A 16,838-nucleotide genomic window follows, 5' to 3' on the forward strand; every position below is an offset into this window, starting at 1 on the left:
TTTGATTTAATGGCTACATCAGTGAGGTACTCAAAATCTGTCAATCAAACAACAGTGTTTTTATGATGTTGCTTTATATACTTGATATATTAGATTTTTGTCAGCGTGTGACATCTTTGGCTTGTTCAGTGTTTCCTTAGTTTATGATTGTGTGACCCACCATGCAAAACTAAATTTCGTCTGTTATCTCATCTGCATTGTGGATATCTTAGTTACAACATCATATTTTACCTTTCAGGAAATTATGCCTTGTGTACATTAATTATATTAATCTTTTCAAATTTGACTTAATATAATTACTATATATATATATATATATTACTTAAAAACAAATATATGTATATTATTATAATTTTTTGCATTAGCATCACAAAAGTTTGTTTTGTTAAAACGAGCCTTAGGATCTCATGCAGTATTGCTTATCAACTACATTTTTCATGTTTTATGGATATACATTTTTTTTATAGATATTTTTACTGCAAAACAAGACAAAAAAGTATTAAGAAATGACTTTTTTTGCTGTAAAACTGGGGAATAAATATCTGTTTATTCTAATGAATCTAATGTAACGCTTCCCTCCGCGGATACACATCCTGATGGGACACTTTCACTCAAGGACAGTCATCACCATGACAACAGCCAGTCAGGGCGGGGCTTAAGCGCAGGTATTCTCATTAGAGCCGACCTCGACATCAAACTACTACAACACGAGCCAAAGGCCTCAAGCATGTCTCTCGCTTCCCTGAAGTTTAAACTCTGAAGGCCACGACACGTGGTACGCTGACAACTATGACATCCCAGCGGAACGAAGCACGCGGTTATGTCATGCTTCTGTGATCTCGTTATTCATGAAGTGAACAAATGACAACTTCAATGAACTTACTTCACTTAAAGGTGCATTGAAGAGTCTTAAATGAAAACTATGTTTGTTCTAAATGCTGTTCTGACTCAAGAAATAAAACAGATTTTGTAATACTGCCTACCATAATGTCTTTGCTTTTGCCGCTTTTTTGCTAGAGTTTATCAGTATCTGTTTTGTCTCGATTTACTTGAGCAGTGAGTGTTCTGGATCACATCTCTTCTGTTTTTACTATAATCCGCCGCCTTAATATCTACTAACCGGTTTAGCTGCTTTGTGAGGGGAAGCTGCTCTTCTCCTGATGTGTCTGTCTGGAGATCAGAGGCGGGTCAGGCATTATTCCCCACTGAATTCCCCTTTCAGATCCTCTATCGGACCGCCCAGTCTGGGACAAAGATGATAAACGATCCAGTCCATATCTCTGAGTCGAGCCATTGTGCAGTGTCTAAACAAGAAATGTAAACGAATAAGCAACAGTAAATTGAAATGGTTAATTCTGGGTTCACTGTTTTACCATGTGCTCTAATTCAAAAGTTTTGGGTTGGTAAGATATGTATCTCTTCCGCTCACCAAGGCTGCATGCAAAAATACAGTGAAGAAAGTAATATTGTGAAATTTAAAATGAACTCTTTTCTATTTGAATATATTTTCAAATGTAGTGTATTCCTGTGATGCAAAACTGAATTTTCAGCATCATTACGCCAGTCTTCAATGTCACATGATCCTTCAGAAATCATTCTAATATTTTGCTTCTCAAGAAACATTTCTTATTAATATAAATAGATAAATCAAATAGATAAATCAAAAGAGCAGCCTTTATATGAAATCGAAATCTTTTGTAACAAATGCTTTTACTGTCACTTTTGATTAATTTAATGCAATTGCTAAATAAGTCTAATTTTCTTTTAAAAAGTCTAAATTTCTTTAAAAACCTCTTTTGAATATTATTGTACATTTGTAAACCCTGAGTTAACATGATTATTTGATTTCATTGATTAGAATTGTTCGGATGGTTGTGGTTTGCTATTGGTGGATCTCCTTTGATTGACAGGTTGTCCCGCCCTCGCGCCAGTAAACACATCATCAGAGAAGAGATGATGTCGCTGCAAGAGGGAGGGGAAGATATTTTGATGCAAGATTCCGAGGTCACATGAATTTAAAAAAATAATAATGATGTGCACGGATTAATCATTTATGATAGACTGCGGTATTCCATAAAAAAGAAGAATTGGTGAAGTCATGGTGATTTCATGTGTGATCTGTGTGGTTATTTGGAGAAGATGTGAGTGTTCTGGCAGGGCCAGATTGTAGTTTATTTGTGTCACGAGTGCTGTTTGTTAAAGGTTTTTGAAGGGTTCTTTGTTAACAAGCCTCATTCTGTCAGGAAACACAGTAGAGTTGACATGTGACTGGAGGAATTGTCAATGTAATTATTATGATCGTTATTCTCTCGCTGTAGCTTGATATGTCACTCCATAGGATTCAATATGATTGGAGAACAGTGAGAAAAATCTTCACGATCTCTCTCTTTGTCTCTTGCAGATTTTTTCTTTGTCTCCATCCGTCTGCTCCGGGCCGCTCCATGCAGGGGAGCGGCTGATCTATGGGCCGCTCTCCGGTGAGCCTGTCCAGACTGAAGCTGGGGAAGCTAAAGGTGGTGCGGCGGCAGCTGCTGCAGCGCTATGAGCACCAGCCGTTTGTCTCGTGTCTGGCCGGCCTGTACGGCTGCCAGTGGAGACGCTACCAGCGTGCCAAAGCCCAGCCAGGGGAATGCTGCTGTAGTCGGGTGAGAAAAGATGCTTGAAGTCCCTCAGATTGCTTTTAAACTCCTCCTTATGATGGTTTACATGCAGGTTCTGTTCCAAAACATACCCCCAGTTACACAGACAAGGCTTAAAGGTGCATTGTGTAATATTTAGGAGGATCTGTTGACAGAAATGCAATGTCATATACATAACTATGTTTTCAGTGGTGTATAAAGACCTTACTTAATGAACCGTTATGTTTTTATTACCTTAGAATGAGCCATTTCACTCTACATACACCGCGGGTCCCCTCACATTGAAATGCGCCGACATGTTTCTACAGTGGCCCTAAACGGACAAACGCGTTTCGTCACTATGTTGTTATCCGTGCAAAGAAGCTAGCTAAAGTCAGCGAATAAAACACTGACACAATGATGAACAAGTAACAATAATATTCACAATAACATATTGTTTTACTGAATAATTAAGTAAACCTAATTTCTTAATTTACCTTTGTAAAGAAACCTCAATGCTTAACTGGCTACTCTCTGTTGTCTCAGACGACGACATCTTTTCCTGTCGGCCACCGTAACTTCTGTTGTTTGCAATTCGCAACTTCCCCCCTAGATGGCGCTAAAAATTACACAGTGCACCTTTAAGTCTAGTCCCAGACTAAAATGCCTGTTTGAGCTGTCTTAACTGAAAGCACTGATATGTCAATATGTCAGTGCCATTGTTTTGTCTTAAGATGTACATGAGTCATTTTTTTTTCCAAGGCACTTTAATAAAAGTCACTTAAATGTCCTAATTGAACTAAGGCCTAATCCTGGCTTAATCTTAAACCCTGTCTGAGAAACCGGGCCATTGTGTGCTTTCTACCTTGACAGCATGATTAGGCATCATACAGGTAGGTTGCTCAAAGACGAACAACATAATCTGCTTTATAAGATTCATTATTTTGGTCAGATTATAAAATTATAATTCTTGCAATCTACTGTAGTGAGTTCAGCAAAAATACAATATTTATTTTCAGATATTGTATTTTTATTATGTATATGTATTTTATGATTATTAGATTATCACACTGTTAGCCCATATCACTGATTGAGAGATGCTTAAACTATTAACTATTTGTGACCCTGGACCACAAAACCAGTCACATGGGTAAATTTTACAATAGGACAATATTTGGCCGAGATTTGAAAATCTGGAATCTGAGGGTGCAAAAAAATCGAAACATTGAGAAAATCGCCTTTAATGTTGTCCATTTATGTTCGCGATTGTGCTGCATTCACTCACAAAAATAAATGTTTTATATATTTACGGTAGTAAATTTACAAAATATCTTCATGGAACATGATCTTTACTTAATATCCTAATTATTTTTGGCATAAAAGAAAAATCGATAATTTTGACCCATACAATGTATTGTTGGCTATTGCCACAAATATACCCGTGCGACTTGTGACTGGTTTTGTGATCCAGGGTCACATTTCTACGGTGGCCGAGAGAGCTCAACGCGCAGCAACTGAAGAAAACACATGCAAATAGAAAAAAACACCCGCAAATTAAGAAAACATCTTCATCAGTTTCACAACACCTGTGTGCTCCAAATACTCACAACACAACCAAATACAGAAACGCGCTGCAAATAACACAGACCACAACAGAAATGTTTCCAAGGGAACCAAATAAGTGACGAACCCGGCTGGGACATGCTTATTGCTCGTGAGCATCCTTCGAAGGGCAGACGGCAGAGCCCTTGAAGTGGGACTTTGGAGTGAGCAGGGCAAGTGTGCCATCATGTAGCCGTTTGGAATGCACTTGATGAAGGGAGCAATGAAAGACTTAATGAAATAAATGAAAGACTTAATGAAAGAAATGTAATTTCCTCATTATTTTCACCTGGGATGTTCCCATGACAAGGCAGCAGCTCCCAAAGCAATGTCCATCAGCTGAATAGCTGTTCTTACGACAGAAATACAATGCTGTTAACATAACGGTTGCAAATATATATATTTTATTTTTCTTTTACAAAAAATCTTTTCAAATATGCGCTGTATATCTGTGTGTGACTGTCTGAACTTTAAAACTTTGGACCCTATACCTCACATTTCTTATGAAACTTTTCTTTATGAATATTTAAACATAACATGAAAAAAATTGTACAGTGTAACTGATGTATAGATTAATATCTTTCCCTCATGTTCTTTTTCTCTATCTTTTTTAGCTCATTGTTCTTTTCTCATTTGTATTCTGATGACATTGAACATATTGTTAATACATTTTGTATATTGTGTACAAGTTGTTTGTCATAAAAATGTAATCTCTGTATGTTTTGCAAAAAGAAAAAAGAAAAAAGTAGACTTTTGAGCTGTAAGCGCACGTCCCAGCCGGGTTCGTCACTTATTTGGTTCCCCTGGAAACATTTCCATTGTGTTCTGTGCTTTTTGCAGAGCGTTTCTGTATTTGGTTGTGTTGTGAAACTGATGAAGATGTTTTCTTAAAGGGGTCATATAATGCCATTTTTGTACAAGCTAATATGATTCTTTAGGGTCTAAATTAAAAGTTTGTAATATACTTTAATTAAAAATTCTCATTAGTATTGTAAGAAAACACTAATTTTACCTGGTCAAAAACAGCTCTGTTTTCAGCACGCCGTTTCAGTGCATGTGTCTTTAAATGATAATGAGCTTTGCTCACCCCGCCCCTCTGTTCTGTGGGTACACCGTATTAGACATTCTCTGACTGTATCTAACACAATAACCACGTGTTATTCGTTATAAACGTGGGATTATGAATTATATTGAGAACGTCGTACATAGAAAACATGCCGTAAAGTACCCTGAGTGTAAACCTTAGACGCATTCATCATGAAGCCTGCAGTAAGGTTTGCAAATTTCGCAAAGATTAATATAAATACGAATATAAAGGTTAATAAAACATTACACTCACATCTTCTGGAGGTTCAGCAGGAACACGTTGGTACCGATCCGTTTTTTCTCGTTTGTGAAGCTGTCTGGTGTGAAATGATTCGCGCAAACATGAAAGCACAGACGATCGTGGGGAATCCCCGTGAGGGAATCCCCGCGTCAATCCTTTGGGCATATCGCTTCAAAAACAAAACTCAGCCACTGCTTCTTCAACGGCTCGGATTTAGGAACATCCAAATGACTGCTGTGTTCCTTATTACATCTAAGAACAGAACACCACAATCGCTTAGACGCCATTCTACTCCAGCATATCAACAATGGCGGACTACTATGACGACGGCTGTCACAGCTCGCTCAGGGCGGGTCTTGTGTTGAAACACGGCTGTCAATCACAATAGCGGGAGGGGCGTACGATCTTATGACGTCACAATATCGAACGGCTTGATTTCAGAGATGGTCAAACATATAAGGAGATTAAAACAAAACCACTGGATGGATTTTTATCATGATAGGATGGTTGTGTACAGGCACTGCCAACAGACATTTCAGTGCAATCAACTTGTAAAAGTGCATGTACCATTATATGACCCCTTTAATTTGCGGGTGATTTTTTTTCTATTTGCATGTGTTTTCTTCAGTTGCTACGCGTCGGCCACTGTACATTTCAGTTATTTCTCATTAGAGCTATTATCATTGAGTAAAACTATTAAAAACATTTTTGGTAATTGAAATGAAGCTGAAATAAAGAATAAATATTAGATGAAAAACTTAGTTAAAGTACTAACTGGAAGTAAATAAAAACAAACTAAAGATGAAAGAAAAATACATTAAACATAATAGTAATAATTCCTATATAATACACTAAAATAACTGCTTCATACATCACTTTTGAAAGGGCATAGAGTTTATAAACAATATTTTAAATTAAATATCAAGAATTTATTTTCATCTTAATTGCATATGAATGAAATGTGTTTATTGAAAGTAAAATGTCATGCATTCACTGTAGTTTTCTCATTTGTCACAGCACTCACTTTAAACCCGTTTCATTTATTCATGTGTCCAAAATCACCACTGTGCAAATACATTTACATTGTGTTCGTGTAAGAATTTTTTTGTTTGTTTTAAATATACAGTAACTCTGATTGTATTCGTCTGAAAGAAGAATGTCATATACACCTAGGATGATTTAAGAGTGACTTTTGGGTGAATTAACCCTTTAATTTGATGTTGATATATTACCATTATATGCACAGACATTAAGATGAATAAACCCAGTGCATGCTGGTATTGAGTACACCACATATATCAAGTGTTTCCATTCTCTAACATATTGTTCTCTCTCAAGGGTCTTGCTTCGTGAAGATCTATGAATAATTTCCCCTTAACCAGAATGTCTGCTGAAGCCACTCATGCTGCTCAATAGAAAGCACTTATCAGTGCACTTTTCCTGTATGTGCTGATTAGTTTTCTTGAACACAGCGAGTGCAGCTCTTGTTCAGCTGGTGGGCTGCTTTCTAAATCGAGCTGGTTTCAGTGCCGATAAGTTGCAGTATGACTCAGAAAGCATCATTCATTGAGTCATTTAAAACCGGCCTGATGACTCACTGTATTATTGCTGCACGCTGAGCCGGGCCGTCCTGTACGGCTCGAAAGCAACTGTTTGAATTTCAAAGTCTGCGTTTGCCTCATGTGGTGCTTCAATTTGATCCTCCTCTTGAGTTTTCACACTGCTGAGTAACTGTGGTGGGGTGTGGGTGTTATCACGGCTCATGATGGCTCTGTTTTGCAGTTGGAGTGTGGTAGTTTCGCTCTCCTCATCGTAACGTTTTTCCTGACCCTGGTATTCCTGTACTTCTGGAGTGAGGCGCAGAATGACTACAATGACTTTGACTGGTGAGTGTCTCGGGATGGACAGACAGATGGACTGACTGACACACAATTAGACTGATGGGTCACTCAAAGAAAACCATGCCATTTCTGTGTCCATATGGCTTACTAATGAAATAATTCATAATTAATTCATAATCATAAATAATTAATTTGTTATTTGATTTGATTTACATTATAGAAGGCACAGAAACTCTTAAAAGAAAGAAAGAAACACACTGCACATTTTATTTAAAAAAAAAAACTGTTTTCATCAAAATATTACGAATTTGCTCTATTCATTTCCATTATATTTGAATGTTTTATATATATAAATATATCTCATTCTAAAAAAATTATATAAAATGTATGTAATTTATAATTTATTCATGTTATTTATTTATGTCATTTATGTAATATATATATACTTACTCATATTTGGCAGGTGCTTTCATCTAATAAAACTTGCAATACATTCAAGACATTTAATCAGTTCATGTACCCTGGAAATCCAGAGTTCTCGCGAGAGCACAAGTTGAATTTGCTCAGCGAGTTACTCTGGCGTTGAGTAATGATGCTCATTAAATATGCCCCTCGATCTGAGCTGCACCAATCACATCGGGTTATCTGATATAGGCGGGCCAGAGGCGAGCTAAACCGATGACAACAGCGCTGTGACCTCAAAGTCATTAGTAAACATTGCAAGATGGCTATGGATGAACACCAGTTGTATGAAACGGCTTTGGCCGCTACAATGAACGAGTTAGACTTGGCTTTTTTCTAAAAGAGAAACAGAAGACGACGCTCGATTCGTTCCGTTTTTGCCGTTTTGCCGTTTTGCCGACCGGATACGGTAAGAGTCTAATCTACCAGTTAGCTCCGCTGGTAGCTAAGCAATAACTTGTTGTGATTGGTCGTAGTGTTATCCAATTGCGTGCAGTGAGATTTTCAAATGCATGCTTGGTGCCGCCCCTCGAGCTGGCCGATTTTCATTAGTCGATGCCAGACCATTCATCTTTCAGATTTAGGTCTGGATTTCCAGGCTACAGTTCATGCAGTCACATACTAAAAGTTTTTTTATTTTTCTTCTTCTTCTCACTAACATTCAGATATTAAAATTGAATAAAATGGCCACAATAAAATAACTTGTTAGGTCAGCTGATTACCTTAAAGTCCATAGATAACGCCATCGATTCATGTTGAACTCATTCCGTTAACACTTTCTCTGACAAGCAGATGCTATGAGACCTGTTTTCCTGTTTGTTCATGTGGCGTTCGGCATAAAGCTTATTGCTAACAGTTCTTAATTTATTATGATTATACATATTCGGGTGATATAGTATAGTATAGTAAAAAAAAAAAAAAATCCTGAAATCAATCCCTGAGAATGATGCAGAGGGATGGATTAATTGATTAATTTATTTTGATATTCTCAAAAAAAAAAAAAAAATCAAATCTATTATTTAAAAAAAATCTGATCTTTATTCCTGCAGGTTTAACTTCGGGAACCTGGGATTCTGGTTCCCGTGGTCAGTGGTGTTGCTGGTGGTCGCTGCCGCCCTCTTCACTTACATCGCCCTCCTGCTGGTGAGAACACTGAACAACAACAACAAAGCGTTTCAGCCTCCGCCTGTCCTCATAATTAATGTTGTGGTCTTGATGTTTGCAGGTCCTAGCGGTGTGCCTTCTCTCTGAAGGACAGAGGCTTTACCTCCACTGGAGCCACAAGGTGATCAAAGAAACAGTCTTTTCATCATTCACTCTTACTGTGAATGACACCCCATCGTGCACATTTGTATTCATTCCATATCTGCGTTACCAGAGAAACAGCTTCATATGATTCAGATTGCGTTGAACCTACAGTGAAATAATTTGACATGTTTTTTAAACATGGCATTTTTAAGTGCAATTTTGGGGGCTGCTGTAAATAATTGAAGTTTTATTTTATTCTCTCCTAACACAAATGTTGTTGTTGTAGTGGTTTTTGGCTGCAACATTAGCCAAAATGCCATTCAGAAACGTTTTTCTGTGCTATAATGATTAAGGAAAAAACACTACATCTTATTTTAGGATTATTTATTTGCTATTTTAATATTTATTTATATTTTGTATCAACTATTATTTTTTTAATTCTAGTTTTAGTCATTTTAGTAATTGTGCTGTAGTATTTTTTTACTATTATTTTTATTATTATTTTGCTTTCGTTTATATTTATTTGTTTTATTTTCAGCCATTCTTTAGTTCTTCAGCTTAAACTATTTCAGTTAGTTGCTATTAAGGCAACATTTCTAATTTTCATTTAAGCTTCATATAATATTTATATTTATATTTTATTTTATTTTATTTCAGTTAACAAACATTTTTTTAATTTTATGTAACAATAGAAAACCTGCTATGTTATTTGTATATATATATATATATATATATATATATATATATATATATATATATATATATATATATATATAAACTGCTATTATATTATGTTATATATGTATATTAGATAAAAAAAAAAAAATCATATATATATATATATATATATATATATATGTTTTTGCATTTTTTGACTTTTCACAGATTGGTATCCTGGTGACTCTAGCTTTCTCTATCGGTGCCACAGCTGTGCTCTCTGACTTATGGAGCAAAGAATGGACGACGCTGCTCCTTTCATTTCAGGTGGGTCTCTTCACTCGACACAGCAATTGGGACAAACAGTCGAATTAGCTTTCCAATTTACATCAAGTGCAGTTCATGCAGTGTGCATTTATGCATTTCCATTTTTGTGTGCAGATCACAGCACCCTTTCTGCACCTGGGCGGAGTTTCACTAATGACACTTCTGTCCTGGCCAATAGCATTACACTTCTTTCGCATGAACAAGAGAGGTATGTGATCCTTTTTGATGCTGGCAACAAATGAAAAGTCATATCCTATTTCAACCAACACATCTTTTAGTTGTTTTTGACAAAAAAAAGATTCTGGGCTGAAAAATGGCCTCTGCTCAGTGGGTAGTACTGTCAGGAGTCCTTTCTGTGTGGAGTTTGCATGTTCTCCCTGTGTCTGTGTGGGTTTCCTCCGGATGCTTCGGTTTCCCTCACAATCTAAAAAACATGTAGTATAGGTGAATTGGAGATGCTAAATTGTCTGTAGGTGTGAATGCGTGTGTGTGAGTACCAAGCCATGTTATCGGGAGGGTTGGAGAAGATTGACTTTGAAAGACCTAGCAACCCCCCACCGGAAGAATCATTGCAAAAAAATGTCATGGACAGTATCTCGCGAATGGCAGGAGATGACCATAGAATCACAAAGAGTTGGATACGATTGAAATGGTAATAGGTAGATGGATAGATGGTGATTGTAATCACCATGTAGTTACAAAAAAGCAGCTTGTTCTGGCTAAATTGATGCAACAAAACTAGATTGCTCCCATTATAATCGCCCAGTTTTGCACGGCAATGCTCAAGCAAACATTTATTTGACAGACACCTCTTTCCTATTTGTTGTTGTGCTGCACATTAACTCAAGCCACTTTCATTTCCCCATCCGTATATAAGGTGCTGGAAGTGATTTCAGACATTTTGCTATCTAGTTCGGAGCCCCGCACATGACATGCAGGAAAAATATTAAAGGGTTAGTTCACCTAAAAAGGAAAATTCTGTCATAATTTACTCAGCCTCGTGTTCCAAACCCATTACACTTTCGTTCATCTTCGAAACACAGATGAAGATATTTTGAACAAGATCTGAGCCAGTTCTGTGCTCTCCATCAACAACTACGCAACTACTGTAAAAAAATTCTAAAGAGACTCGATTGCTTTATATTATGAACAGATTGGATTTAGGAACGACATGAGGGTGAGTAATTAATGACAGAATTTTCATTTTTGGGTGAATAACTCTTTATAGAAATTAACAAATCGTTCCCACTACTTAATAATACGTTAGCATTTTTTACTAATTAGTTCCCTCATTTTAAGTATATTGTGCACGCGATATAATAATTTGTTCCCTCGTTTTACTAAATTGTGCGCACAATATAATGAACGAATTGGTACAATGTGTCCACGACTTACTAAATCAAGGGAACAAATTAGTATATTGTGCTCACAATTTAGTTAAATGAGGGAACAAAATTATTATATCATGACATGCGCAAGTTTCACTTAAAGGCACAATATGTAACTTTTTTGCTTTAAAAATAGCAAAAATCACTATATCTATGTTATATTTTTTTTTTAGTTGTGTACTTACATTATCCTGACTGTTTCCAACAACTTTCAAACCAGGAGAAATTTGTAATTTAATTCGAGAAACGTCCCGTTTCTTTATTTCCGTTTTGTCGCAGCCAATGCCGTCATATCCTCGTTGTCCCTGGTTTCCGCTCATACTGCCTTAGCAACCAGAGCTATGAACCAGAGCCGTCTGATCCAAAGCGACTGACGCGGACACCTTTGTAGTTCGCAATGTCTATTTGCACGCTGTTGTTTCGTTCAAACATTATGGACCATGGCAAGCAGACTTTGGATAAAAAAAAGGAGAACTAAAACGAGAATCAATATCAGCGCGGTGTTTTCGAGATGCCGAGAGCTCCCATAGACAGTATATAAACGAGAGCTCCACGTCCGAGACTTCGACTGCTCCTACATGTACTTTATTAAACAGGTGAGCACATTTACATAAAACTAATCAATGTTTTATAGTTCAACAATGATAAAATGTCAGAATATGATCTGTATGTTATTCTAATGTTGATCTAGTTTACTGCTAGTCTCATACAGACAGACTAACACATACTTTTCAACACATTCAAATGCAGTTTAGTGTGCTAGTGAAATGTTAGACCAGGTGAAACAGCGCTGCGTTACCTCACAAGTTTAATTTGTCTAATAAACTGACCTGTGTGTAGTAATTCTGCGTGTAGTTCGGTAGAATGAAATGTCCATATTCCTTTTATATCCGCGGGACTCGCGTCGCGTGTGGAGCTGATAGCTGTCTCTTAGCAATCCCGAACTGCTTCATATCACAGTCATGATAAAAGCATCGATGTATTCAGTCATCCATAAACATTATTAGATCGGTCGGCTTGACATTGACGACAAGATCCATAATTCTTAGCAAATGTTGCGTCATCAATCTACGCCTTTGTTATTGTAAATAGGTTAGCGACCCCTAGTGGCGAAAAATGCCATACTGTACGTTTAAAACAAGGGAAGGAATTAGTAAATATTGGCCATGATTTACTAAAATGAGAGGACATTAGAAAGACATTTATTTGTTCAGTTTACGGACATTTCGCTTAACCCTGAAACACAATGCAATGTGTAATTCAAAATACAGGTATAAAACGTAAAATTATTCATCCATATTAACACAGTACAATGGGTCCTATTTTTACAAACTTAAAACATATTTTATTTTAGTTAGTTACCAAGTTACCAAGGCTAGTTATTTGAAATAGTTTAATTTTAGATAACAACACGGGGTAGAAGGGACATTTTATCCATGATATCCCAGTAAAATAATTTGTAAACAAAAACCATGATGTCCATGTTAGTTATGGGCAGGTTATACCATAGTACCATAGTCAGTTACATCATTCCTGCTCTCAAGTCAATGGAAATGGTGTCATTTTGTTGGTGTCAGTGACTCCGATCCATTCATTATCTGTTGCTAACACAGCTGCTGCATCTTTCCTTTCTTTTCATTGTGCTGTTAGACTCATAAAAACCAAGAGCTTGTCCTCCAAAAGCTTTGTTCCTCTCTGTCCTCCTTTTCTTCTTTCCCTTTGGCTTTTCTCCTGCTCTCTCTCCTCACTCTCTGCATCTGGCTGATGTTCAGCTGAGTCACGTCTGCGTCTCTCTCTTTGCGCTTTACTGAAAGCATGACGAACGTGTCAGAAAGACAAATGCAGGACTGAGGCTAAACTCACACCAGCTGTGTGACGCTCGCCTCCAACCAGAGACGTCTCTTTGTCCCATCATCCCTCTCTCACAAAGACAACGTCTCTCTCTTCTTGAGATGAGCCGTGCCAGTGTAGAGGTGACATAAACTCTCATTACAGGCGACCCAACGGGTGCTGCAGTAACTAAGTGGACCCTGTCAGTGCGCTATTATCTTTTAATGATCTATTATCTGTTTTTTTGACCCACTTCAAATGTTGACTTACTATGAAGCTTCCTGCTCATTGAAAATACCATAATTATATATATATATATATATATATATATATATATATATATATATATATATATATATATATATACACGGCTTAAAAAAAGTTGCTGTGTGGATTTAAATTGGCAAATACTTAGGAGTCTATGACTGGATCATTATTACTGTGATTATGTTTCTAGCATGTTATATGTTTGGCAACAGTTCTTCTAACCCTAATTGATGGAGTGTCTGTAGCTTTTAATTTCTTAAACATCCATGTAGGAAGACACATCATGGCCATATTCCAGAATGACAATGTCAAGATTCATCCATCAAGAGGTCCCAAGCAATCAGACAAAAATGATTTTGTCCCCCCGGGACATTCAGTTCTGGTTATGAGCTAAAATGTATATGAAACTGTTGGTGGCACTACAGGGTTTAAGACACTGCCCCCAAAATTGGCATCTGGAATACTGAGACCATCCCTAAACAGTTCTACGGGCTGCCATAGTCTCCCACCTGAAGATGAAGTATATAAGGATCCTTGATTAAGCCCCTAATAACTATAATTCGGTTCATCATATATTGCAAAAGTTGCAATATGTTTTTGTAACAGTTGGATTTGTCTTTCATTCATTAAGTTTTTGCATGTATTCATTGAGGGGTATATTGTGTATTTCAGTGAGGCAGGTGGCTATCCTCAGCTTGTACTTGGCGGTTCTCTTCGCCCTGTATCTGGTGCCGTTGGGCATGTATTCCCCCTGCATCAAAGAGGAGGGCACGCTGGGGCCTGCACCCACCCTCATCGGGCACAGAGGAGCACCCATGGTGTGGTATTTTTACCTCATGATATTTTAAGATCCCTGTTGTGTAATACTGAAAGAGCACATGTGGATTTTGTGTGGGGTTTAAGTCAGCATGCCATTTAAAATCAATGTCTGTTTGACTTATCTTTCAAAAGTAAACTTCTGATTCTAACTTGAATTAATTTTTTTATTTATTCTTATGTTTGACCATGGATTCGATTGCAATGGTTAAGACTCAAAATGGTTGTCGAAATGTTTGACGATGTTGATTCTTTTCAAACAGCTTGCACCAGAAAATACCCAGATGTCCTTTGAGAAGGCTGTAGAAGTAGGAGGAGAGGGGCTGGAGACGGACGTCACAATCAGGTGAGTATCTTTTACATACCTACTTGCTGTATTTGTATAAAAGCATTTTAAGTTTTAAAGGGATAGTTCACTTTGAAATTAATTTTTGATATGTTTTAGCTTACCTCAAGGGCATCCAAGATGTAGGTGTCTTTGTTTCCGCAGTAGTTTAAATTTTGATATTTTTAGGTCAAACCGTTCTTGTCTGTCAGTCATATAATGACAACAAACAATTCCCCATCGTCCAAATGAAACAATTCCCCATCATAAGTACACATTGATGGCCTAAGACACGAAACGAGCGAAAGATGAAGTATATAAGGATCCTTGATTAAGCCCCTAATAACTATAATTCGGTTCATCATATATTGCAAAAGTTGCAATATGTTTTTGTAACAGTTGGATTTGTCTTTCATTCATTAAATTTTTGCATGTATTCATTGAGGGGTATATTGTGTATTGACAACAAACATATACACCCGCGGGCGGGTATAGATATATACACTAGATGTCGCTTGGCTACGGTTTCGTTCCAATGAACTGCAGTAGCCAAGGCGACATCTATGTATATATCTATACCCGCCCGCGCCGTCAGATCATTTGGACGTGTGCTGTTTTCAAGAGATAACAACGATATAAATACTGTTCGTTTTCTCACACAAACCGCTCGTTTCGTGTCTTAGGCCATCAATGTGTACTTATGATGGGGAATTGTTTCATTTGGACTCTGTGCTTGTGTTTTGAGCCAGTGACCATCGACCTGCATTATATGACTGACAGACAAGAACGGTTTGACCTAAAAATATCAAAATTGAAACTACTGTGGAAACAAAGACACCTACATCTTGGATGCCCTTGAGGTAAGCTAAAACATATCAAAAATTTATTTCAAAGTGAACTATGCCTTTAAGACATGCTTATTTTATGGCTTCTTACATAGTAGCAGTATTATCATTCCTAGGCATTCAAGAGGTTATAGATCTTGGTGCTTGCAATGCCACGGTCTTAGGTTTGATTCCAAGGGAATGCATGATCTAATATAATGTGTACCTTGAATGCAACACATATCGCTTTGGATAAAAGCGTCTGCCAAATGCATAAATGTCAACATTTTGCCACTTCTCTGATGTACACTGCAAAGATTTAAGAAAATGTTTGGCTTTAAGACATGATTGTGATATCTAAAAAAAAATCTATTACTCTAAATCATGCAGCCTTATAAGAAACCTCATTTAGTTCTGAGGCAGGATCTTTCACCGACAATGCAATCTTCTGCAAATCCTACAAATACTTGCGGTAGATCTCAATCAGTTGATACTGACGATTGATAAAAAACGGTTCAAATCTAAATATAAAAATTGTCTGTGTTGTCCAATATTTGTGTGTGCAATGTATTTTTATGCTTACTGGAGTATTATGTTGTTGTCGGTAACACTTTCAGGGTTCCCACGGGTCATGGAATTTCTGGAATGTCATGGAATTTTAAAAGGTCTATTCCAGACATTGAAAGTCAGGGAATTTTATATATTTTTTGTCCAAGTCATGGAATATCAGGGAATTTAGTTTGTTGCTTTAAATTTTAGTTTCCATTTATCAAAATGTAATTTTTCTATAACGATTTTTTTATTGCGCTGTTTCACACATCTTTCTACGGAGCCCCTGAGGGGACCTTTGCAAAAATAATAATACGGACTTTGATTTGATTGTCTGCTATATATTTGCTTCTCATTTATTAAATACAGGCAATTGGTTGATGAAAAATATATTAAAATTAAGATACAATTTATAGAAAACGAAATTCACTTTAAAGAAAGACTTTCTACAAAACAGAACAGCTCGGTGCTCCGCAAAACAGCAGCCTGTTTTGCCGTTCATTATAGGTCATGGAAATTCATCTTTTTAGTCAGTGAAAGTCAGGGAAAAGTCAGGGAATTTGACATTTGGTTTAGAGTGGGAACCCTGCACTTTACAATAAGCTTCTATTTGTTAGCATTAGTCCCTGTTATACATCTTACATTTACTCTCTATAGTAATACCAGTAAATTATGCATAATTATAAGCAACTAACCCTAAACCTAATCCTAATCATATAGTATGTTGTCAATTAATATTATTCCGTACTTATATAAT

The 16,838-nt window shown here is 36.8% G+C and overlaps 1 protein-coding gene across 3 annotated transcripts in view; it reads left to right on the plus strand.

The window, feature by feature from the left end:
• gdpd4a (glycerophosphodiester phosphodiesterase domain containing 4a) overlaps positions 1-16,838 on the plus strand; it is a 30,509-nt gene that overhangs the window by 3,399 nt on the left and 10,272 nt on the right. For all 3 annotated transcript variants that reach the window (XR_014030672.1, XM_081373229.1, XM_081373230.1), the window contains exons 2-9: positions 2,402-2,645; positions 7,330-7,433; positions 8,900-8,993; positions 9,076-9,135; positions 9,984-10,082; positions 10,197-10,290; positions 14,240-14,385; positions 14,647-14,729. Coding sequence is in view for 2 of the 3 variants with exons in the window: in XM_081373229.1 (XP_081229355.1) it covers positions 2,463-2,645; positions 7,330-7,433; positions 8,900-8,993; positions 9,076-9,135; positions 9,984-10,082; positions 10,197-10,290; positions 14,240-14,385; positions 14,647-14,729 (863 nt within the window). In the remaining variant the exon portion in view is untranslated. The remainder of the gene's footprint in view (positions 1-2,401; positions 2,646-7,329; positions 7,434-8,899; positions 8,994-9,075; positions 9,136-9,983; positions 10,083-10,196; positions 10,291-14,239; positions 14,386-14,646; positions 14,730-16,838) is intronic.

This window comes from Scardinius erythrophthalmus (genome assembly GCF_964197995.2).
Source record: "Scardinius erythrophthalmus genome assembly, chromosome: 8".
Taxonomy (NCBI): Eukaryota; Metazoa; Chordata; class Actinopteri; order Cypriniformes; family Leuciscidae; genus Scardinius; species Scardinius erythrophthalmus.